This window comes from Leptonychotes weddellii, chromosome 12 (assembly GCF_054177405.1).
Source record: "Leptonychotes weddellii isolate Sample4059 chromosome 12, ASM5417740v2, whole genome shotgun sequence".
In the NCBI taxonomy this organism is placed as follows: domain Eukaryota; kingdom Metazoa; phylum Chordata; class Mammalia; order Carnivora; family Phocidae; genus Leptonychotes; species Leptonychotes weddellii.
The window spans coordinates 76497959-76523084 of NC_138380.1; the positions used below are offsets into that span (position 1 = coordinate 76497959).

General features: G+C 36.4%; 2 protein-coding genes and 1 long non-coding RNA gene across 10 annotated transcripts in view; 2 read left to right on the forward strand and 1 right to left on the reverse strand.

Annotated features, from left to right (window-relative positions):
* LOC145716378 (uncharacterized) overlaps positions 1 to 25126 on the forward strand; it is a 116958-nt gene that overhangs the window by 37480 nt on the left and 54352 nt on the right. The gene's annotated exons all lie outside the window — the stretch shown is intronic.
* The window catches only part of PTPN12 (protein tyrosine phosphatase non-receptor type 12), a 57320-nt gene continuing 33567 nt past the window's right edge, over positions 1374 to 25126 (reverse strand). The window contains exons 11-19 of one of the 4 annotated variants that reach the window (XM_081799658.1): positions 25021 to 25119; positions 18459 to 18533; positions 17137 to 17225; positions 11476 to 12452; positions 7317 to 7394; positions 6358 to 6425; positions 5453 to 5483; positions 2467 to 2574; positions 1374 to 2236 (exon numbers count right to left, since the gene is read on the reverse strand). In XM_081799658.1, the coding sequence (XP_081655784.1) occupies positions 2175 to 2236; positions 2467 to 2574; positions 5453 to 5483; positions 6358 to 6425; positions 7317 to 7394; positions 11476 to 12452; positions 17137 to 17225; positions 18459 to 18533; positions 25021 to 25119 (1587 nt within the window). In that variant the 3' untranslated portion in view covers positions 1374 to 2174. The remainder of the gene's footprint in view (positions 2237 to 2466; positions 2575 to 5452; positions 5484 to 6357; positions 6426 to 7316; positions 7395 to 11475; positions 12453 to 17136; positions 17226 to 18458; positions 18534 to 25020; positions 25120 to 25126) is intronic. The other 3 variants (XM_081799655.1, XM_081799657.1, XM_081799656.1) reach the window with 3 other exon arrangements.
* On the forward strand, positions 7392 to 12165 carry LOC145716381 (uncharacterized). Its single transcript, XR_014139015.1, has 2 exons — positions 7392 to 9703; positions 9919 to 12165. It is a non-coding gene; the product is annotated as an uncharacterized LOC145716381 (long non-coding RNA).

Consider the following 25126-nt stretch of genomic DNA (forward strand, 5'->3'; position numbering starts at 1 on the left):
TATATATATATATATATGGACCCCAAATAACACATTAAAAAATGTTTGTAGTACGCTTGGCGCAGAGTCCACTCGGGATTCTTTCCCTCTCTCTCAAATAAATGAATCTTAAAAAAAATTGTTCACAGTAGCATAATTTGTAATATTCCCAAACCAGAAATAAAATGTCTGTTAATAGCAGAATGGACACACTGGGGTACATGCATACAATGCAAAATTCTATAGCAATGAAAAATAAGTGACTGCTACTCATATGATAAACAAATCTCAGAAATCCAAGGGGAAATCTCAGTGGCAGATCCCATTCTATTGCTCAACCTGGATGGTGTCACACTCACACGGGTGTGTAAACTTTGTGATGATTATTAGGATTTTTGCACTCTTCTGAATACATGTTATTTTTCAATGAAGATGTTCCAAGCAACTCCTTCCTAACAAAAAAATGTTTGTAAATGATTTTAGTACCATATTATACAAATCATCAAGTGTGTAGAGGAGCTAAATATTTTTTTCAGTTCTATTTTATTTCAGTTTAAATTTTTTTAGGAAAATGATATGCTACAGAGACGTCTGTATCTTGTGAATGTCAAGGGTCCCCTGTATTCACATTTCCTATGACCAAAATATATGGGGAAAATGTGAGATTCTAAGGAATGAACACGAAGACCATTGAGCTTAAAGAAAAACTGACAAGAGGGCGCCTGGGTGGCTCAGTTGGTTAAGCGACTGCCTTCGGCTCAGGTCATGATCCTGGAGTTCCTGGATCGAGTCCCGCATCGGGCTCCCTGCTCGGCAGGGAGTCTGCTTCTCTCTCTGACCCTCCCCCCTCTCATGTGCTCTCTCTCAAATAAATAAATAAAATCTTTGAAAAAAAAAAAAAGATAATCCTTTCCCAAAAAAAAAAAGAAAAACTGACAAGAAATTATAGTATTATTTTCTCCTCTACAGTAATCCTATTAGTCTCGTAATTTCTTCTTCCTTTTGTATACAGAGGGAAAATACAGACATCCATTAACTTCAATCCCTGGTGTCAGAATTCAAACTTGAGACTTACGGATGGGGAGCTATGCTCCAGTTGTGGAGTGGGAAGAAACCAGTTCCCCTTTCCTAGCCTCTGTCTGTTTGCTTGGTGTTTTATTGGATCTTAGTAGACATTAATGAGAAGGTTGCCTAGGGCTGACTCAAGGGTAAGTATTAGAATTAGTAGCAGTATTGGGAGTTGCAAAGCCATGTTTTTGCAGATGGTGCTCCCTATTCTTTAATTAAGAGTTTAAACCCCATTCACACTCATGACTTAAAGGCTGAGCCAGCAGGAAGGTAGATACTAACTCTAATTTCCTAGGAATGAGGAATGAAAAACCAAGACAAGTAGGCACTGTAAAATTGTTTTTGTTTTTTTAATGCAGGTCAGATATCCTGAAACATACATGTATTTTGATAGTCTTCTAATCCCACTTGAGTTCAAATATTAAAGTAACACACACGAGCTAAGAGAATTCAATATTGTTCCAAGGCACTTACTGAATCTCCACGACTAGATGAAAACAAGGGCAATTAGGGTGGACAATTAGACAGTATATAATATAAAAATAACTTTTTGCTTACAATTTACAAAATGTATTATTATTACAATCTTTGATCTCTGATAACCTGCAATGCTGGCTGCATGAATCCAGCAATTTTAAAATTCAGAAACTATTTTCTAAAACTTCAGGGCAAATAATTTACAAATAAGGTACACAAAGATTTAGACCATGCAGAAATTTCTTACATCTTCTGTTAATAATAGTTTATGACTGCAACTTTATGAAATTATATACCTACTTGCCCTGTACATATATAAAATAATGCATACATGATAAAACATTAGCAAAAGAGTAGTCCTTAAACTCAGTTTATCATAAAAGTATTACTATATTAACATGTCTACAAGCAGCGTGTAACAGGGTTAAGAGACATTAAGGCAATAATACTTGAAGTTACAAAATAAACCGTATGTAATACTTTTTCCTAAGTGTAGTATAAGGCAGGTAGATGGTCCCAGCAAAAAAATACTAAGGTAACAATCTACACTGCTGTTAGTCCCACATTTTTAAGATGGAATACTATAAATCTGGCTTTCAGTGGCACTTGAATTTTCCAGTATAATTTAAAGTGTCTTTTAGCTCCCTGAATCATGTCCATTCTGAAGGTGGATCTCTTGGTCCTTTGGGTTTTCCACAGCGGTTACGAAAACCTGTAGTCAAAACACCACAGTAATTGGTCAGTGTCCAGAAATATATTTTGATTTACTAAAAACTCTTAATTTGCTTTAGGTAGTTCATTTAAGAACCTGAATAAATCATAGCAAAAAGTTTGATAAGCTTTGCCTTCAGGAAAGCCTGAAATGACAGCAAATAACCTTTTCTCATTCTTGCCAGCATTAACTACATAACTAGTTTTAAAATTATTTAGAAAACAAATTACCAATATCTGTGGCCTCTGTTGGACTTTCTGATATTTGATCTTTCTTGTTACTGAAAATAGGTGGACATTCTGTACAAGTCTCTGTGTGAATACCTCCGGCTGGATGATCTAAAATGCAAAATAAAGCCATTTGTTAATCAGCATCATTTGTAGCATCATATGTAGAATCCTCTAATTATTTTAATGTCTGTATTGAGTTAAAAGAGCAAGTTTCTTCTCTCTTGGGTATTATAATTTCAGAGGCCCAGATGCATATAAATACAATGGGAGTGAACACAGGAAAATGTGTTAGGTGTTCTTGAGGGCACGTAGAAATCCTCAGTGAGTTGTTCTGCAATGTATGGATTCTCCTTATGCTCTTAATTTAATAAACCTCAATCTTGCCATTTTATATTTCCTTAAGGTAGTTGTACTATGTGCCAATGTCCTAAGGCAATAATTTCAAGTGAGATGCATTATATGGAAATCAACAACAATCAAGTTCATAGTTAATTAATGGACTACTGGCTTTTTTTTTTTTTTTAAAGATTTTATTTATTTATTTGACAGAGGCACAGAGAGAGAGGGAACACAAGCAGGGGGAGTGGGAGAGGGAGAAGCAGGCTTCCCGCCGAGCAGGGAGCCTGCTTCTCCCTCTCCCACTCCTCCTGCTTGTGTTCCCTCTCTCACTGTCTCTCTCTCTGTCAAATAAATAAATAAAATCTTAAAAAAAAAAAAGTTTTACATCACTTAAATTTTAGTTTACTTCTTTAATTACTGATGCCTAAGATTAGTAATATAAGAAATTTTGTTAAAGAAACTTTTATGGAAACTTGGAATATGAGTCAAAGAATACAAGATCCTTGTCCTTAAGTGCTTATAGTTTAGACAGGGGTCAGCAAACTTTTTCTATAAAGGGCTAGAGAATAACTATTTTAGGCTTTGCAAGCCACGTACAGTCTCTGCCACATATTCTTCATTGATTTTTGTTTCTTTGTTTTTAAACAACTTTTTTAAAGTAAGCTCTGCACCCAAAGTGGGGCTTAAACTCATGACCCTGAGATCAAGAATCCCATGCTCTACCAACTGAGCCAGCCAGAGACCCCTAAACAACTCTTGAAAAACCTAAAAATTATTCATTCAGCTCAAGGTCAGAACAAAAACAACCCGAGGCCTAGTCTAGTAGGAGAGGCTGACAAGCACATTATTATTATACTGGTGTGGTAAGTTTTATAGTAAAATGATGTAGAGTGCAATGGGGACAGAGAGGAGAGGCATGGCGATGAAACTAGTGGTTTCAGGACTGGCTTCTAGAAAGAAATGATGATCCAGTCAAAAGGCCTCAATTTTCTCAGTGAAGTAAAAGGTCATCTACTGAGTAAGAGTAGGACCGATGATTTCAGAAGAAATTAAAGGTTTATTTTTATTTATTTACTTACTCTTTTTTTGGTGGGCAGCAAAGCGAAGTTTATTGAGGGATAGTACAAAGCTCCCAAAGAGGGAGGGGACCCGAGAGTGTTGCCCAGAAGAAATTAAAAATTTAGAAAATTTGGGATGCCTGGGTGGCTCAGTCGGTTAAGCTCTGCCTTTGGCTCAGGTCATGATCCCAGGGTCCTGGGATCGAGCCCCGCATCGGGCTCCCTGCTCAGCGGGAAGCCTGCTTCTCCCTCTGCCTGCCGCTCCCCCTGCTTGTGCTCTCTCTCTCTCGCTCTAATAAATAAATAAAATCTTAAAAAAAAAAAAAAAAGATTTAGAAAATTCAAGGAAAATAGAAAGGATACCAACTAGAGCATATAAGATAACCAAGCAAAGCTAAGGGCCCAACTATGGATGAAGATCTAGAATTGTAGGCTCAATCTGTAAAGCGGAATGATGTTCCCCAGCAGTATTCAGGAGTTTCGAGGGATAAAATAAAATGGTATGCGAGTTAGGAGCAAGAAAGTGGAGGTTAATTTTGAGTATGACTAGAGTAATGGAGGGCAGTGTCTAGATTGGCTAGACAAGAGAATCCAGAAAGGAGTTAGCATACATTAAGAAACAAAGGGCCCAGCGATCCAGCAATATCGGCAGTACTAATAAAGACAGTAACAATAGCCTGGCTTCCATTTGAGTGCCTATCACGTGCGGAGCACAGTGCTGATATTCCATGAATGTGATCTGATTAACTCCTCACAACAATGCTCTAGGGCAGGTGCTATTATTACCTCCATTTCACAGAGGAAAAACAAAAACAAAACAGGGCTAAGATGAGGTGACTTGGCTTAAGTCACATAGTTAAGTAAAATGGTAAAAATGGAATTCCAAACCAGGTGGGCTTGACTCTAAAGCTTCTGTTCTTTTCCTTATGACACATTGCCCCAGCAAAGGTGACAGAGTAATAAGAATTTATGAGAGGGAATGGAGCCCCGTTAGGCAAAGATGCAGGGAAGGGGCAGCTAAAGTAGAAGGGAGGGCAAGGGCAGTGATGACAAATGAATTGGGGGAATTGTATAGGCTAGAATGTTTGATGAGCTGCTTTCATGGTCACTGACTTATAGGAATTAATAATAACTTGATGTATTTTACCATGATAATAAAAGAAATGTGGCAGAAAAATTTTCTAACTTGGCATTATAACACGGTGCTGAGCTACATAATCTTACTGGTCTTCACAAATGTAGAAGTGCTAAAAGGAAGAATTACAAACAACTTGATTTTTAGGGACCTCGTTCAATAACCTAGATGAATTTGGGACATTTATTCAAATCACTGTCAGATCTAGATTCTAAGTGTTTTTATAAACAACAGAGATTAAAACACAGAAAAATATTTTTTAAAATAATGTTTTCTCCATTAGCCTGTAACTACCAAGAATAAATGTTACTTCCCAGATTAATAATATCTGATACAGTAATTAATTTAAAAGAATTATACTGCATAGTTCAGGTTCAGTACACCATGAGACATGCTATTTTATGGAGATTAATCTATGTAATCTATTAACAAAAAGGAACAAAATCTAACTTACCACATTTTTCAGTTCCAGAGGTTATCAAGCCCTAAAAGGAAGACATTTTAATAGCTATTACAGTATATCTCTTTTATAACAAATAATAGAAAATTTGGTCTGAGTATATATCCCAAGAAAGCAAGATCTACTAAAATTCTCAGTGTCAAAGGGAAAGAAAACAATGGTGTTTTCAATTAGGCTTAAAATTTTTAAATGTTATGGTATTTTATACTGAGATGAAAAAGACAGGGTAACTATTTCTTCCTTCTAGATGGAAACTGAAAATGCAGGACCTACCACACAAAGGACCATACAACTCCATTTTGCCAGTCCTCTACCATATTCATAAGACATAACATCGTTAGTATAGGTTACCGCTATTTTATGTGCCAAGTAAAGTATATTATGTTTCTTAATCAGTTGTAAGATGTACCCTAATTTGGGGGATATTAAAATATGGAGGAAATATGAAAAATATTAATGTTGATGAACAATGGTATTTCCCATGACTAATATATTTAGCTACCAAACATTTCCTGAATGTGAAAGGAAACCTCTTGTGACCAGACAAACCAAAGGATGGGACTATGTACTTAGTGTTATAGTGGGAGGAACAAAATCTAAGAAAGTATATATGACCCTGAAAATGTAACTCCTGTTCTAGTCACACCTCCAAAATGATTTAAAACATGGCATAATTTACAAATTTCAAAAACAGTCTAGAAAAATGACACTCTGAAGTCATGGTCATATGTATCTCATGTTGCCCTTTTAAAAAATTTCCTATCACATTTTATATAGACTTTTCATCTAAAATCTTAGCAAAAGAAATGCTGATTAATAGTCTTAAGGTGACAGTTTTTGTAACAAACTAAGAGCAAAAATACTGAGTATATAGCTGTTCCAATCCCAAAAGGACTCACTTCAGATATTTTTTGTTCAGACTGTTCCTGACTTTGAAGTTCACTCCATTCAGATCTCACAGGTGTATCTGAGAAAAATGAAATCTTACAATGAACATGTTTAATTCTTGAATTTCTTGCATTAAAGTAAGATACAAAAACAGACCCTATAAATCTTTTAGAAACTATCACTTCCATAAAATATTCTCTATTAATTCAAGAAAATCCCCTTAAGTTTCGTTTCTTAAAGTTTAATTAATTCAGTCATCAGAGTTTATTGTTACTGTAAGCTCACTGTAATCTACACATGTGACAGACCTAGATGTACTCATCTGGTAGTATTGTGGTATATATGGCTTCACTGTTTTTAACATTCTTGAAATCAGTTGAAATTAACATAATACTGATAAAATGTAACTCAGATAAGGCTAGGGAGGACCCCACTGAGCATGAGACACTATAAATATGTTAAAGCTGTTTCTGTACTCTTTTTTAAGAAGAGACAGAAGTATATTATGAAGGCTTTGATCACTTTCTCCCAGTTCTCACTGATACTCATGTGGCCTAAAGTCTCCCTCAATTAACACCAACTGAGTTGATGCCCACCTACAACCCAATTTAAATATTTACTTACCTAAACTGGCACCCTGTGAAGCAATTAATGCCTTTTCATAAATAAGTACTATATTTAGTGAAATGAAAAGACAACAACTTGCAAATACAATTATAATTGAATTTAACTAAATTTAAGTAACATAAATGCAGCCATTTTAGCAATCTTAGCAAATAAAAAATATTTTCAAGTATTTAAAAAAAATAAAAAGTATTTTTCATACAAGGAATTAAAAACATTTGTCAGTATCAGTTCAAACCTTTTGAATTTAATTATGCAATTCAGTAGCAACTAGACTAAAATCAGCCATGTTTTTTGGAGTTTATTATTACAGAATGAAGTATGTAAAAGCAGAAGAGACACTCACTATGTTCACTTGCTAATACAAAAGATTCAGGAGTTCTTTCAGGTAGGGGAGGAGGTGAATCTTCACTAACGTCAACATCTATATTAAATACATAAAATTCAGACAAATTATGAACTTGTTAAAGAATATTAACTCATTAAAGAATGAATTTGTTATCTAAACAAGAAAACTTTGACATTCTAAAAATCAGTTCCACAAGTATATAAGAGAACCAGTTTTTAAAAATGCAAAAAACAAACAAGAAATCCTTACTGCTTGACTCGTTATCAAGAAAATTATGAAGCTTAATGAGCAAAGCGGAATGAACTCCATCACCACCACACAGAGAAAATGACTCTCTCCCGACTTTCTGACACCCTGCAGACAGTAATCACTCTGGCTTCTGAGTCTGAACGCAGACTTCAGTAGAAAGCAAGGGACCTCTCTGTTAGGCTTGCAGATGATGCTTTGAGTCCACGAAGGAAAGCTTGGGCCATCTGACTTAAGCCAGTGTTTCCCAAATTGGAATCAATTGTTTAACTCCTTTCATGAATTTTGCCATACTATATACCACCATCTGTCCTATTTGCTTTTTAAACCCCACTCATTTTTAACTATGTCCTTTGGTCACATTTTATTTACTTATTTTTTTGGGTCATATTTCAAACAGTAATGACAAATAACAAATTTGAAGTGTTATTTTTCTAATATATATTAATCTATTAATTTTTTTGAATGTTCATTTATTTAAATGCCTAAAATCTTCTGAACAGCGGCATGGGATAATCTGCTCTGAGAATACTGACTGAAGCTATATTAAAGCTTTTCACCAGTAAAAACAAAATTCACTCCTGGAAAAGATAATTCACGATGTGAGCCTCATCAGTTAGCTTACGACATAGGTTAAGATTTTATTTATCTGACAGAGAGCGAGAGAGAGAGCACGCACGCACATAAGCAGGGGGAGTGGGAGAGGGAGAAGCAGGCTTCTGGCTGAGCAGGGAGCCCGACGTGGGGCTTGATTCCAGAGTCCTCGGATTATGACCTGAGCTGAAGGCAGCCACTTAACCGACTGAGCCATCCAGGCACCCCTGTATTAGATCTTTTGAGGTTTCACTGGCGGTAGAGAAAGCAAATATGAGGATATAATTCCGTGTATGGACTCTCAGCTTAGGAAGGATGGGGTGAAGAAAGGGAAATGTAAGAATCCTATATTATTTTGTCTGGGCCTGACAACTGTTCTCTTTAAAAAATGAACAATCTTGCCATAATACTTTGCTATTTAACCGTATCATCTGACAGGCTATGTATTAAAGAGACTGAAAAATCAGCAAAGCCTTTTTAATTTTCAACTAGCATGAGCCAGGTATGATTGCTCGTGTTCTTCCTATATTTATTTAACTAAAGACCCAAGAAAATACAGCCTCTAGGTCCTGCTGAGAAAAGAATTCCAGTCCATTACTTTATATGTCTATCACTGGTACTGGAACTCTCTCTTGCATGTAAAGTTAAGCCACTAAAGAAAATCTACTTTATCTACTGGTAATAACTAGAGCCATCACCATTCTTCCCCTTGCCCTCATATTACTAACAGCTCACAAGTGAAGAGATGGCTGTTGGAAGGAAGGGATGCATAATCTCATATTGTGGTGCCATTTCATAATTGAACAAATCAGGAAAGGCAGTCTTGCTTAGTTTACATTAAATATCAGGTTACCTTTCCAGAAACTCTATACCTCTTTTTCTCATGACAGTCTTTATTCTTAAAGACTTTTATTTTCTAACTGCAGCTCTTGCTTCTCAGCCCCATGTTATTCTTGGATTTCTGGATCGCCTTTCCTATGTTATAAACTGCTGTTTTAAAGGTTATCCAACCAGAGACTGCACATTTTACACAGGCTTTTTTGCAAATCATACGCTGAATGGGGACTTAGTGTAGACAAGTTTGAGAAATCTTTCAGGAGGCCTGAGTCAGTATTAAAATCAGAATTCATAGCCAGGAATTTTTGTCAGGTAGTAACTTACGCAAAAGGTTGTTTTAGGTATCAAAACACAATTATTCTGTGTAATTACTTAACAAGTTCTAAAACAAGCAAACAAAAACTAATTCCTATGCCAATGGTTCATCTATAAAGTAAATAACTAAACATTAAAAATAGGATTGCTTGTAGTCAAGTGACAGCACAAAATACTTACACAGGACAGTTTTCAGTTAATACCAAACTCATTTAGCGTTGTTAGAATAGGGCAAAAAGAAACCACAAATCACATTTATAGCTATCTTTGCCTTGACATACAAATAAAATGGAGAGAATACAAGTGAGCTGGTGTACAGCAGGAGGACTTTAAAATACAAAATGCTGTGGAAGGACAGTTAAGAACTCCTTCTGTTACCATCGACTGGTCAGGTAGCAATAACTTTTTTTTTTAAGATTTTATTTATTTATTTGAGAGAGAGAGAGAGAGACAGTGAGAGCAGGAACACAAGCAGGGGGAGTGGGAGAGGGAGAAGGAGGCTTCCTGCCGAGCAGGGAGCCCGATGTGGGACTCGATCCCAGGACCCTGGGATCATGACCTGAGCCGAAGGCAGACGCTTAATGACTGAGCCACCCAGGCGCCCCAGGTAGCAATAACTTTTAATGAGCATTATCATATCCCTGCCCTCACACCAAATTCTGTTTCTACTAATGGTTTAAAGAAATATATTTCCTAGGTATAAGATGCATGCCTGCTATGCTACAAAAGCCTAAAATGAAAATTTCTTTTCAACTCATTTTCTTGCGTAGTTACAACTTGGCAGTTATTTTTCAAACTCTGAAGTGGAGAAAGAAAAAGATACTAACAATTTTAAATTATGGCAAACTAGTAAAGTAATATTTATGGTGGTAACCATTATCTTCTGAAGATCCAGAAGAGGGGCACCTGGGTGGCTCAGTCGGTTAAGTGTCCAACTCTTGGCTTCAGCTCGGGTCATGATCTCGGGGTCCTGAAATCGAGCCCCGCATGGGCTCTGTGCTCAGCACGGAGTCTGCCTGTCTCTCTCCCACTGCTTCTCCCTCACCCCCCTGTCTTTCTTTGGAATAAACAAATAAAATCTTAAACACACACACAGAAGAATACAGAGAATACTGTAAATTTAAGAAAATACCTTAGATTCTCACCTACTCTACCAGATACATTCTTTGGATTAAAAACAGTATGTGTGAGTTGGGGAAAATAAAAGCACCATAGTATGGGTGGTACTTACTAGGTCAGAAATATAAAAAGTTATCTTTCACGTTCACCGTACTTATTTTGCCTGTACTTTGTAAATACCAGCCTACGTAAGTCATGATCAAAGTTCACTGACAAGTAAATGACCACTGATAATTAATCTACCCGTAATAGCTTTTGTGTTTATTACATTTGCTGTCAACTTTATGGCCTGTTTAAGAAGGCAGCCAGGATTATTTTAGTAGATCAAAGATGAGTTTCAACAACCAATAATACATCTTGGGAACCAAGTGCACATATTACCTTGAAAACCTAAGACAGTTTTCAAAAGAGAGTCATTAATTAAATAATAGTATCAATGACTTAGATAAGGAGGATATATCACATTCACTACTGACTGAATTAAATTTCCTGTATTCTGCTGAGTAGTTGCAATTTTGCTTCTTGGTTAATCTCTGAGTTGAAAGTAGCTGCATTTGCAAGTATTTTGTGAAGAGAATTTTTTTTAAAAGTATTTTGTAGTTAAACAAGCATAAAAAGAAGATGAACTAGTATATGTGATAAACGTGGATGAAATTAAATGGCCAATCAAGCCGTTCCACATTATTTATGTCACTGTTACTTTAAGCAATTCTATCTTCCCTAAATTATTTCTAATTATTCAGTCAGCTAAATCTTTGACCCACATAAAATACTAAAAACTATAACACAGGAGAAAAAAAAAGCACAAACATTTTCAGTTACAACTGAAATACTTGGGAAACACAAAACCTAGTAATGCAATTAACCAAATTAAGGTAACAATAAATAAAAGCTTACTTTAAAAAAAGTATGTAAAATAATGAAATTTTGCTGTAGGCACTAGAGCGAAATGTGGAATAAAACATAATGAATTAATACAGAGAAGTTGCTTAGAACAGTGACTGGCACACAGTAAAAATATTTAAGTGTTAGATAATGTTATTACCTTTTTCAGCACCTGAATGTACTGTTCCTGCTATATCATGTCTAGCAATGGACATTGGCAATACTTTCCTTGTAGAAATGCTTTCAGTACTAGTGGCAGCAGAAACTGTGGCACTTGCTGTTGAAATACTAGTTTTATTCGTGGTCACAGCACCATCAGAGTTTCTTTCATCTGAGTCCGAGTCATCAGAGTGAAGAGGATTAGTGAAACTGAGGGGTGCTCTGAATAGAGGGGAACTGTTATGCTGATTTGCAGTATCATGGGTTTCAATTGGTGTTGTGGGGCTTGGTGTTAGACTCACAGTTTTCAGTGCTTGACAGTGGATATCTGAGGGTTTGCCTTCAGATGAATCAGGCCTGGGTAGGGTATTTTCAGGTCCATGAAAAGACCACGTTACATGTCCTTTCTCATCAAGAGGCAAGCGGTCTGGCCTTGGAGGTGTGCCTGAATTCTTCTGTGACTCTTCTGGTGGAATAAGTGGAACCTTATTTGACTGTGTTGCACTGCAGTCCACACAAGAATTCTGAGAAACATCATCAACTTTTAGATCCCCTGAACTCAATTCCTGTGACTTAGAGACTTTATCACTTATACAAGGTGGAGTCGATTTAATTTTAATGGCATGTCCCCTATTCAAAAGTGTGTTCCCATCAAAACTTTTTGGTCCCTCTTGGAGGGGGACCTTCTTAATCTCAAAACTTAAATTTCGCTCCAATTTTTTATCCACCTGTTCACCAGCTGATTCATTTTTCCCTGGAAGTTCTGCTGATTTGTTATAGTTTCTGTTGAGGTCTGTTGAATGTTGTTCTGATGAAACCATGTGCAACACTGGCTTTGGATGGTATCTGTCGTTGTCCTGCCACACAGTAGTGACTGTTGGAAAAGCTGAAGGGGGAGAGGGTGTCAAGATGGGTGGCACTGGATGAGGTTCTGGTGGCTGAAGTATTTCTTCCTTGGCATCCCCTTCTACAAGGCAACTGAAAAACATTTAAGAAAAGGGCATCATAAGAATGTTCATTCTTTTATGAATAAAAAATTATACACTGTCAAACAAAATTTAATGTTTAATAAGGTAATACATGTACACTGTTTACAAATACAAGAATTTTAGGGGCACCTGGGTGGCTCAGTTGTTAAGCGTCTGCCTTCAGCTCAGGTCATGATCCCAGGGTCCTGGGATCAAGCCCCACATTGGGCTCTCTGCTCAGTGGGAAGCCTGCTTCTCCCTCTCCCACTCCCCCTGCTTGTGTTCCCTCTCTCGCTGTCTCTCTCTCTCTCTGTCATAAATAAATAAAATCTTAAAAAATTTTTTAAAAAATACAAGAATTTTAATGAAAAACAGCAGTCTCCTTCCACAGCCCTTCAGCTATCCACACATGACCTTTCAACTTTCTTAAATAGCTGCTTCTAAGATTCATCTCCATTATTTCAAAATATTTCAAAATGCATAAACTGCTATTTCTTGATCTACTTCACACATTCTCCATTGTCTTCCTATGTATCTTTTCTATCTTCTCAATAATGTTCTGTTGTAATTTTTAGCTAGCTCAATCTTATGACTATAGATATTATTCTTACAGATGACACCATGATTTCCTATATTTTCTGATACAACTTCTTGTTTTTCTCTAAAATTGCCTTGGGTTTCAGATGGCTTAGTTCTCTATGTATCATCAGTAATTCAGCCCTTCTTCGAACTTTCTTGCAGATTTGTACCTCCTCTCAATTGACCAATCAGGCACACTCGGTAATTACCAATACCACAGATGTTCCTCTCAGATCCTTGGGCCTCGTGCTCCAGTGTATACCACTGACTACCTAGGCCACCACAGAGCTGATGACATTCTCTCCTCTGTCACTCTTGTTTTCCAGGTCCCATCTTACTTTTTCTAGTTACACTTCCTTGTTTTGGTGGCCATATCCTCAGCTGCTTCTTAAGAACTATATATAGGAGGCAGGGGTGCCTGGGTGGCTCAAGTCATGATCTCACGGTCCTGGGATCAAGCCCCACATCGGGCTCCCCTCTCAACAGGGAGCCTGTTTCTCCCTCTCTCTCTGCCCCACCCCATCCCCACTCACTCACTCTCTCGCTCGCTCTCTCTCAAATAAATAAAATCTTTGGGGAAAAAAAAGAATGGAGTACTAAAAATGACTGGAAGATGTCTACATATATGTAAGGAGGAGGGCTTGAGACTTGTGGCTTAGTTGTCGTCTAACTTCATGGTGACTGAGTACAGCCCTTGCAAATCACTGGTAGGCCACACCATGAATAAGTATACATTTCATCTCTTAGATTGGTTAGTTTTTCAAGAGAGAGATTCTGTCTCCCACCAGCAATCTGGGAGCAAGGGAGCTGGAGGATCTTACCATTTAGCATACAAATTCCTATTTTCAGTAAGGCACTTGTCCTTGAATCCAGAGACTCCCTGGTTCAACTACTCCAGAGTAAATCCTTCTTGTATGCCCAAATGTGGGAGAAGCAGTCATTTGCTCAATTTAATGTAAGGAATCTGGTGTCATGAACTCATTAATACTCTAAGTACTCTATATAAAGAGTACTTAGGTACTCTCCTTGTTTTTAGTCCCATCCTACACACCAGCCTTAAGGAGGACTTCCAATTTCTGAGCTTTTCTGGGGGTTCTCTGGAAAATCATGTTGCTTCTTGGCTTCCCCCACCTACAGGAAAGCAAATTTTAGCTTTCTCTGTTAAGTCCCTTTTCACTGGCCGATGTGCTTTCCACTTTCCACAATTTTGTTGACATCTGATACTATCCCCTCTCCAATTTTGTTTTTTTAATCTTTATACATTTTTATATTCCTTCACTATAATTTTAGGAAGTTTAGGGAGGGACCAGAGTTAAATGTGTTCAAGTAGCCTTATTTAACCAGTAATCTTTTTTTTTAAGATTTATTTATTAGAGAGAGCACGTGCGCATGTGTACGTATGTGGGTGAGGAGGGCCAGAGGGAGGGAGAGCATCTCAAGCTGACTCCCTGCTGAGTTTGCAGCCTGACACAGGACTTGATCCCACAACCTGTGAGATCCTGACCGGAGCTGAAATCAGAAGTCAGATGCTCAACTGACTGAGCCACCCAGGCACCCCTTAACCTATAATCTCCTAAGTGCTTTTGGCAGCAGTCTGTGCAGGATGTTGATATGTACACAATAAATATATTTTTAGTACTCACACTTAAAAGAATAGCTTTACTTAGGTATAGCTGATAGACAAAACCAATATATTTAATGTATAAATTTGATGAGTTTGGACATGTGCATATACCCATGATACTATCACGACAATCAAGGTAATAAACATGTATCCATCACCCCAAATGTTTCCTTGTGTCCCTTTGTGGGTTCCTGTGGCTACTCAAATGTCATTGGTAATTACACTAACATATTTTTTTTTCCTTATCCTTTCTTGATTTAAGGTTGGAACAAGGCTTAAAACACTTAAATAGCACTTATTATAAGCCCAGCCACAAAAAAATATATACAACATACGGATTTTCCACTATAGTATCCAACACTCACATTTTTTACTAGATATTCCAATGTAAAAAAATTCCACTGAATAGATATGATCTAACTTGCATAATTCTTACTGTAAATATTGGTTTTAATCTCATCTATTTGAGGAAGGCATATTTTCCCCTTAAACAAAGCAAATTATTCAAGACCTACCATATAGTAGGCATTGTACCAGTGCCAGAAGAGGATAGAACAATGAACACAACAGTTTGGAGAAATAGTGAAAAAAAAGGCTAAAAAGATAGGCTGAAGCTATACTCTGAGGCCCAGAATTTCACACAAAGATATTTGGACTTTATAATAAAAAAATTTTACATTTATTTGACCAAGTCTTAAGATGAGTGACTCTATAATTTTTTTTTCCAAATTGATGTTTTATTTAAAATCAGAAAATTACTTTTCTTACAATAATTTCGGCTAGATTCCATATGGGGTGAAAAGAGTATGGGAGTAAAGGAAATGACAACCAAAAAATTAGAACATAACACTTTAAAAACAAAAACCTTCACTACTCTGCTTTTTTCTAGGAAGGTAATACCATATAATGAAAAAAGCATTACTGGACTGGAAGATAAGAGATTTGTGTTCTCAGCTGAACTCTGCTAGCCTATGCAGGTCAATTTCCTTTGGAAAGCAGCTATATTAATATCCCTGTGATCAAGATTACTGTAAAAATTAATGAATTCATGACATCACTCATTGTTTTGACATATCACTGACTATCTACAGAATAAATAGAGAATACAAAAATAGAAGAAAACATATATAGTAGATGTTATATCAATGCTAGTGATTACTTTTTTTAAAAAAAAAGATTTTATTTCTTTATTTGAGAGAGAGAGAGCATGCACGTGCACACACATCAGCAGAGGGGCAAGGCAGAGGGAGAAGGAGAAGCAGGCTCCTGATGCGAGGCTCGATCTCAGGAGCTGAGATCATGGCCTGAGCTGAAGGCAGACGTTTAACCAACTGAGCCATCCAGGCGCCCCAACGTCTAGCAAACTTTTAAGGGGGAAAAAAAAATCAGTGAATCCTATATAAAAGAAGTCCTACTTTGAGGGAAGGCCAATCCATTTGGGCAGCTCTTTGCTCAAGACAAGACCCTGTATAAGCCATTCTAACAGTTTATTATTACAGATGTTCTACTGTGCCTCCTTTTAAAAGTAATTCAATTGACTCCATTTTAATTCTACACTGTCATGGGAAAACTAACATGTAATGGAAATCTAATATGTGCCAAGTCCCATATTTAGCATTTTCACATAGTTTATTTCATTTCATCCCTAGGACAATACTTAAACAAAAAAACCAAAACCAACCCAGGATCAATTAAGTGACTTATTCACAACCTCAAAGGTAGTAAATGGGTGAAAAGGACTTGAAACTAAAGCTTGCTGATTCTATCTAAATTCTTTCTATACTACCATGTAACTGACCTAGCAGCTGCCCTAAAAGAAAAAAGAAATACAGGGCACCTGGGTGGCTCAGTTGGTTAAGCAACTGCCTTCGGCTCAGGTCATGATCCTGGAGTCCTTGGATCGAGTCCCACATCGGGCTCCCTGCTCGGCAGGGAATCTGCTTCTCCCTCTGACCCTCCCCCGTCTAGTGTGCTCTCTCTTTCTCTCTCTCTCAAATAAATAAATAAAATCTTTAAAAAAAAAGAAAAAAGAAATACAAAGGGGTACAAGAATATATCTTGACTTCATTATAAATGAGACTGATATGAAAGTAATAAAATGCTGAGAGAAATAAACTCATCTTTGCTAGTAATGTTATTAAATAATTTCTTCAATGTGCATAGTTTTTGACAATATTACTTTTTTAGTCATTATGCAAAAATTGAAATCTTTAGAATATTTAAAAATTTAACTGTACTACATACCAAAATATGAGCTATTGTCAATTCACGGTCATGTTCACTGCTCTGGTACAGAGTACTACTGAGATTTTACCCAAAGTGAAACAAACTTTTTAGTATATCAGTAACAAATCAGTTGCCATACACATGCTATACCCAAGACAAAAGAGTGATAAAAGTTATAAAAATAACTTGGAAATATTCAGAATGTGTCTTAATTAACAGTGAGTAAAATAAAATATCCTTTCAAAGAAAATGTGACGTACAATACCTGCGGGTCCTTGGTGGTTTTGGAGGAGGAGAATCTTGTTTGTCAGGATCTATGGAGCTGACCATATTTTCAGTGTTAATTTCATTCTGCTGAGAAAAAAAAAAAGCTTCATTGAAGTTAGAAGAAAAATAATTTTCCTTTCACATGTTTCACATAAACTGTTTCTAGGCTTTTCAATTTTGAAAATAATGCCACTTTTCCGAAGTAACAAAATGGGTTCTCTGTATTTTAGCTGAAAGGGCCAAAGAGATTAATATCAAAAAACAGTCTGGGGCGGCTGGCTGGCTCAGTCAAAAGAGCAAGTGACTCTTGATATCGGGGTCATGAATTTGAGCCTCACACTGAATGAAGAGATTACTAAAAAAATAAATAAACTTAAAACAAAAACAAACCCAGCCTATCTCCAGTTACTGAAAACTCGATTGTGTACCATGGCATTTCAACACATTTCAAATGCTACTGTAAAGGAACAGATTTCCAAGAAAATAAAGATCAAAGAAGATACAGCTTTTTTCAGGCATCACTACCAGTAGAATCTTAACATGTACAGAGAAGGGGAAAAAAGCCAAAATAAGGGTTATATCTTTTATTTTTCCCAATTTTTTGGGATTCCTGTTGCTATCTAGTACTTTTAAGCAGGTCCCAGATCTCATTTTAATCATTCTTTGCCCTACCCTTTATCACCACGGAGTGCCCTGCTCCATAAGCATATATGGCCCTTCTATCACTCCCTAACCAAATAAACCCCAAAAAGGCAGAGAGCGCGCATTCAGGGATATCCTTGTTCTTGCTGGTCTCAAGGACCAGTAATATTCATTAATGTGGATGTTCCAGAGTCAATACAGTTTTAAGAATCTTAGGTTGTGTTTAGGATTGTGAACAGAAGAGTTGTGAGATTATTATATAAAACATTGCCTTGAATTAGTTTCACCCTCAAGGAAGTACCTCATTTTTATCCAGCTAGGATACTACATCTCAGATTAATTTTAGGAAAAAAGCTATCTTTACATACACTATGATTAAAGAACTCTGAAACTGTAGTTGCCTTTTTTTTTTTACATCAAAAGACACTTCTACTGTGTCCATCATAGCACCTTCTTTGCCTTTCTTGCCAGTGACTTTTTTTTTTTTTTACCAAGTATGCTCAACTAAGGAAAAGAGAGATCTCAACTTTTCCACAATTTTTAGTGCACCCTGTCTCCTGACACATAATCAGATGTATTAGAAGAGTTTTATGCATCTTAACTATGTATCTTACTCTGACCAGAACAACAATAACATCATGAGAATGGATGCTTTCATTCTTAATTAAAGCCACCTACCATAACAAAGGCATCTGTTGCACGGGTATCTGCTAAGGTGGGGTAGCCATGTAATTTATTGTCCAAATCAGGGCTCTTTGAGAATGAAAGTGGGAGCACTAATTATTACTACACCTAGACAAATATAAATTGGTATTGCCTCAGGTAAATCAGGTCTTTTGGATGCCACACTTTTAGATCCTCAGACATCACCAGAATTTAGACATTCTGCATCATAAAGATACATATTAATAATTCATTTGCTTACAAACACACTCCCATAACACCCGTTAATATTTTTGTATCAAAATCTGTACACATTCACATTAAGTAGGTTAAATAAAGGTTAAGGGTGAACCATATGAAACTGCTTCTAACCTGTAAAACACAGCAATTTTTTATAGTACAATATGAATAGCCTCAAGTCATGTCAAGTCAGGTTTTGCTGCCAAATGAGTATAATACCAAACCAACACTTTCACTCTCTATTTCCCCATCTTCTCTTCTCTCTCCCCTCCCCCCCCACTTTAGGTTTTCAGAGCATTTTGGATTTTGGAATAGCAGGTAAGGCAATGTGGATAAGTATGTGACATGCACTAAACAGTAAGCACTGGAGAGGATGCAAAAATGTAAAGTATATAGTACTTAACTCCAAGAAGTATAGTCTAGTAATATTACCAAACTAAAAAGTAAAGGGGTAATCATAAAATCATAAAGTAGTGAAACCAGAGATGTTATTTAAAGGTGAGAATATTAAGAATATAGCTGAAAAATATTAAGAAGTTGAGAATATTAAGGCAGCATTTAGAATGACATTAAGAGACAGGTAAGAGGGGCACCGGGGTGACTCAGTGGGTTGGCTGTCCGCCTTTGGCTCAGGTCACGATCCCAGGGTGCTGGGATGGAGCCCCACGTTGGGCTTCCTGCTCAGTGGGGAGTCTGCTTCTCCCTCTGACCCTCCCCGCTGCTCACACTCACTCTCTCTCTCAAATAACTAACTAAATAAAATCTTTTTTTTTTTTTTTTAAAGATTTTATTTGTCAGAGAGAGAGAGAGAGAGCACAAGCAGGGAGAGCAACAGGCAGAGGGAGAAGCAAGCTCCCCGATGAGCAAGGAGCCTGATGCAGGACTCGATCCCAGGACCCTGAGATCATGACCTCAGCTGAAGGCAGGCACTTAACCAACTGAGCCACTCAGGCGTCCCTAAATAAAATCTTAAAAATAAAAAGAGAGATAGGTAAGATATTGAGAAAAAGAAAAGAGTATGGAAGGGAACAGGTGGGAAGGGAATAAGAAGGGAAATTAAGGGCATTTTCAAACAAATATGACAAAGGAAAGGTGTCATGAAGGATTCCTCATTTTGGGTAATGACAGAATGGTGGAACCATTAATAGAAAGGGCCAAAAGAGGAAAAAGAACTTTGGGGGTAGGTAAGACTTTGAACATGCTGAATTTCATCTCATGAAAGAACTCAATGTGGCAGTATAGAAATGCAACTCAGAGAACCACTGCCTACACAGCATGAACAAAACCTCCTGGCTACTGGACTTCAGAATAGGACAGTTCTTCTTAGATTCCTTATTTTTGCCTACAATAATGTTTGCTCTACTCATACCTTTTGACACTATTAACTACAGCTTTTGTCCCCACATTTGTCCTAATGTATATAGCTCTATTAAGGGGCTTTTACTACCAACTGAAACAATCACCAACTTTTGAAGGTGGATCAAGGTATTTTAGAAATTAAATAATCCACTGAAATTAGGTTCTAGTATATTCTTTTGTTTCAAGAAAAGCTTGCTAAAATTCTTTTTTTACCTTATGACCACCTTCACCCATTTCACTAATTTTGTTTCTTAATATTTACCACATAACAGCCTTATCAGAGGCCACAAAAAAAGATCAGAACCTAATTATCAAATACTTAAGGATATATTATCAACTGCAGAACAATATAAATATTAAAACAAAGTGCTTTAAAAATAAAGGACATTACATTTGAGGAAAAAATACTCAGAACTCAGTATCACATCTAAAACGTACAATAACAACAGAAGGACCATATTGTTGCTGTTACGCCATCATCCTAGAATTGAAAATCCTGGTACTGATAACTGGTAGTGGTCTTTTATATAGAAGATAAAAAGGCATGCATGTACATCTTACAAATGTTTGCTTACTGAAGTGTTTCTAAATCCCAAATCAATAGGCTACTCAATTCCAGAACAGACTTTCTCTTTAGATCTCCTACTCTGGAAAGTCTTCTTGGTTGTACATACCGCTGACAAATATCATTTATTATAGCGTCTTATATTGTTGATCAGCATTCCAACCAAAATTTCTATGAAAATAATTCTGGAACATACAGTTTAAGAGTTTTTTGTTTGTCTGTTTTTTGTTTTTTTTTTTTATAACTTTACCTTTAAATTGTCAGAAAAATAATAAATAGATTTATAAATGTTTCTCACAGCATAGGTTCAGAAAGGCAAGTAATACATTTCAAATCATTTTATTCAACCATACAGTTCTAAGATGATCTTCCCCAACTTTTTAGATTCCACATTTTTTCTGACTGGGATTTATAGTCTCCAACAACATATAAACCTGCTATAAAAACAGTCACCTAGATTCAGAAATACCTAGAAAACAAGATTTCTTAAGAGGACACTATCAGGGGTGCCTGGGTGGCTCACTCAGTTCAGCGTCTGCCTTCAGCTCAGGTCATGATCTCGGCTGGGGTCCTGGGATCGAGCCCCACATTGGGCTCTCTGCTCAGAGAGGAGCCTGCTTCCCCCCTCTCTCTACCTGCCTCTCTGCCTACTTGTGATCTCTCTCTGTCAAATAAATAAATAAAATCTTAAGAAAAAAAAAGAGGACAGTATCAAAAAATTACCTAGAATAAGCTATCTTTCTTCTTCTACCCAGATGTCCTTCCACTTTTTAAATCCATTCATCCATTGAGTTATATAGTTATATAGTGTCAGACACTACAGTATACAACCTGTGGCAAAATATTTATTCTTACCAAATACAGTTTTCTCAGAATGGATTCCTTGGAAAACTGTTTTTCCTTTTTACAAAATAGAAATATCCATCTTGCCCAAAAGGTAATCCAGCAGTCACCATGTCAGCTTTGAAATGCAAGGATATAATCCAACATTTTAAGTTCAGTTAGCAAACATTTAGTGGGTGTCTCCTAGGTCCAGGCAAGGAGATACGAAAGTAGGTTTGAAATAACCACTAATCTGCTATCAGGTGATATTTCATCTCATCCCATAACATGCATATGATCTTTCTTCTATTCCTTAGCTATTTGTAAACCTCTGACCCATTAGACAGAAACAATCTATAACAAAATTATAATCCTAGTGTGAAGTTCAGACTAATAAAATGGAAGTTTAATTTATAGAATAAAACCTAAAAGAAATCAGGTAATGAGAAAACAGAGATGAAAGAGCAATGCAGTATTTATCACATACCATTTTCTGGAGATCACTTAAATAAACTTAAAAGCTTTAAAGGTACAGCAGGCAACAAAAGCAAAAATAAACAAGTGGGACTACATCAAACTAAAAACCTTCCACACAGCAAAGGAAACTTATCAACAAAATGAAAAGGCAATCTATGAAATAAGAGAACTGAATAGCAAAAAAACCAACAACCTGATTAAAAATGGGCAGAGGACCTGAATAGACATTTCTTCAAAGAAGACATATAGATGGTCAACAGGAATATATGAAAATATGTTCAACATCACTAATCATTAGGGAAATGCAAATCAGAACCACAATGAGACCTGGTATCTGTCAGAATGGCTAGCATTAAAAAGATAAGAAATAGCAAGTGTTAGAGAGGATGTGGAGATAAGGAAACCCTCATGCACTGTTTGCGGGAATGTAAATTGATGCAGTCATATAGAAACAATGTGGGGGTTCCTCAAAAAAAAAAAAAGAACTACCATATGATCCAGTAATACCATTTCTGGGTATTTATCCAAAGGAAGTGAAAACACAAACTCAAAAAGATATATGTACCACCATGTTCACTGCAGCCTTATTTACAAGAGCCAAGGGGCGCCTGGGTGGCTCGTTAAGCATCTGCCTTCAGCTCAGGTCATGATCCCGGGATCCTGGGATCAAGCCCCGCATCGGGCTCCCTGGTCCACGGGAGGCCTGCTTCTCCCTCTCCCACTTCCCCTGCTTGTGTTCCCTCTCTCGCTATGTCTCTCTCTGTCAAATAAATAAATAAAATCTTTAAAATAAATAAATACAAGAGCCAAGACATGAAAGCAACCCAAAGGTCCATTTGTCGAATGGATAAAGAAAACGGGACATATACACACAATGGAGTATCATTCAGCCATAAAAAAGAAGGAATTCTTGGCATTTGCAACATGGATGGACCTTGAGGGCACTATACTAAGTGAAAGAAGTCAAAGAGAGAAAGACAAATACAGTATGATATCACTTATATGCGGATTCTAAGAACAAACAAACAAAAAACTGAACTCATAGATACAAAGAACAGACTGGTGCTTGCGAGAAGTGGGGGGTAGGAGGTGGGTGAAATGGGTAAAGGGGGTCAAAGGATGCAAGCTTCCAGGTATAAAATTTAAAAATTATGGGATATAATGTGCAGCATGATGACTACACTTAATAATACTGTACTGCATATTTCAAAGTTCATTAGAGTAAATCTTAAAAGTTCTCATCACAAGAAAAGAAATTTTGTACTATGTGTGGTAATGGATGTTAACTAGACTTACTGTGATGATCATTTCACAATATATACAAATATCAAATAACTATGCTGTATACCCAAAACCAATGTTATATGTCAATTATATCCCAATAAAAAATGAAATAAGTATTTCCTATACATTTGAAAAATGTAATGGTTAGAATATTTTTCACTTGTATATACTAAGGAAATGGTAGTCTAAAATATCTACACTTCTGAAGTAGAGAAACTAACTTTGAAATTAATCTTGCATTTATATAAACAACAAATGTTCTTCCACTAAAATTTAAAGAAAAAAAGCACAGCCTATTTAGCTTTCTGAAGCATTAACTGATTCTCAATTTAAATAACATTATACACAATAATATATAAAGCATTCTATTCTATGTTATACAATATCTGGCTACATTCAGCACAGATTGTAACAGGTTTTAATTAAACTAAAGGGAAAAAGAGGGGCGCCTGGGTGGCTCAGTTGGTTGAGCGACTGCCTTCGGCTCAGGTCATGATCCTGGAGTCCCGGGACCGAGTCCTGCATTGGGCTCCCTGCTCAGCGGGGCGTCTGCTTCTCCTTCTGACCCTCCCCCCCCCATGCTCTCTTTCTCGTTCTCTCTCAAATAAATAAATAAAATCTTTTTAAAAAATAAAGGGAAAAAGAGATGGCAACATGTAAGGCCTAGTTGCACAACGATTCCTATGTTAATACAAGAAATAAAAATGAGGTCACATATATTAATCTTAAAAATCTACAATTATCACTTGGCTAATAAGGGAAATACATAGCTCCTAAAACTCATGAATCAATATTAGATTATTTTAAGACACTGTGATCAGCATTTGGTTTTAACAAGTCTCTCATTTATAAAACCAAGAAATTTCAAACAAATAGTCTAGGAAAATGCCAAACACAATGTGAAGAAGAAAACGAAAACAAAGGTTATAAATTGCAACTCATTTCCTCATTTTACTTCAGTTATTGAGGCTAAATTGATTTATCATGTGATGGCTATCTTAGGTTCAGGGATAAAAACGTAAAGAAATTTTATCAAAAAAACAGCGCAATACCTTCAAGGACAAGATGATTACAGAAAGGCAGCAAATAAAATAACTAGTTAGAAAACAGAGGCAGACATGAGAACACTATGAGAATAAAGTATTTCTGTCAGGTCAAAAGTGTGAACATCCAATAAGATCAGTTAAGGCTAAAATGACATTGAACGAAACACATGCCAAAAAGGGACTTCATTGTAGCACTATAATTCTACTTAATTAAAAAGCCTATACAAAATTAATTATAAAACTTTATATCATCATGACCAAGAACACAATTTAATTCATGTAGAATCAACTTAAAATTACTTAGGTGGGGGGTAGAAGAAAAGAGAGAACAATGCAGTTAATTTTTTTAAAAGTAATTTATATTTGAAACAGTAAAGATTTTTGACATAAGACCTATTTTCCTAACTATTCTAATTTGAGTATTATTTAACTTGTACTGGAGTCATTAAATGTCCATGATAATAGAGAGATTCAAACAGGAAGAAGGAAAGGAGTTAACAAAATCAAAGTTAAATAAAAATAACAACTGTCATGGATATTCTCACGTTAGGTAAAACACAGATAACCATTAGAAAGCTAAATATTACATCTTGGTAAAAAAAAAGTTTTTGGGGCACCCAGCTGGCTGTCAGTAGAGCATGGGACTCTTGATCTTGGGGTTAAGTTTGAGCCCCACGTTAGGTGTAGAGATTACTTAAAAAAAAAAAAAAAAGAATCTAAAAAGAAAAAAAAGAAAGGAAAGGAAAGGAACGTTTTCTAAAATTAATAGGCCAAGAACACCTACCACTCCATCAGCAAGTTTCTGGGCTCCATGAATTTCATATAGCTGTAGCTGTTTTTCAAACAGTTGGGCGATAGCTCTATGAACAAGCTCATACTGCTCCTATTAG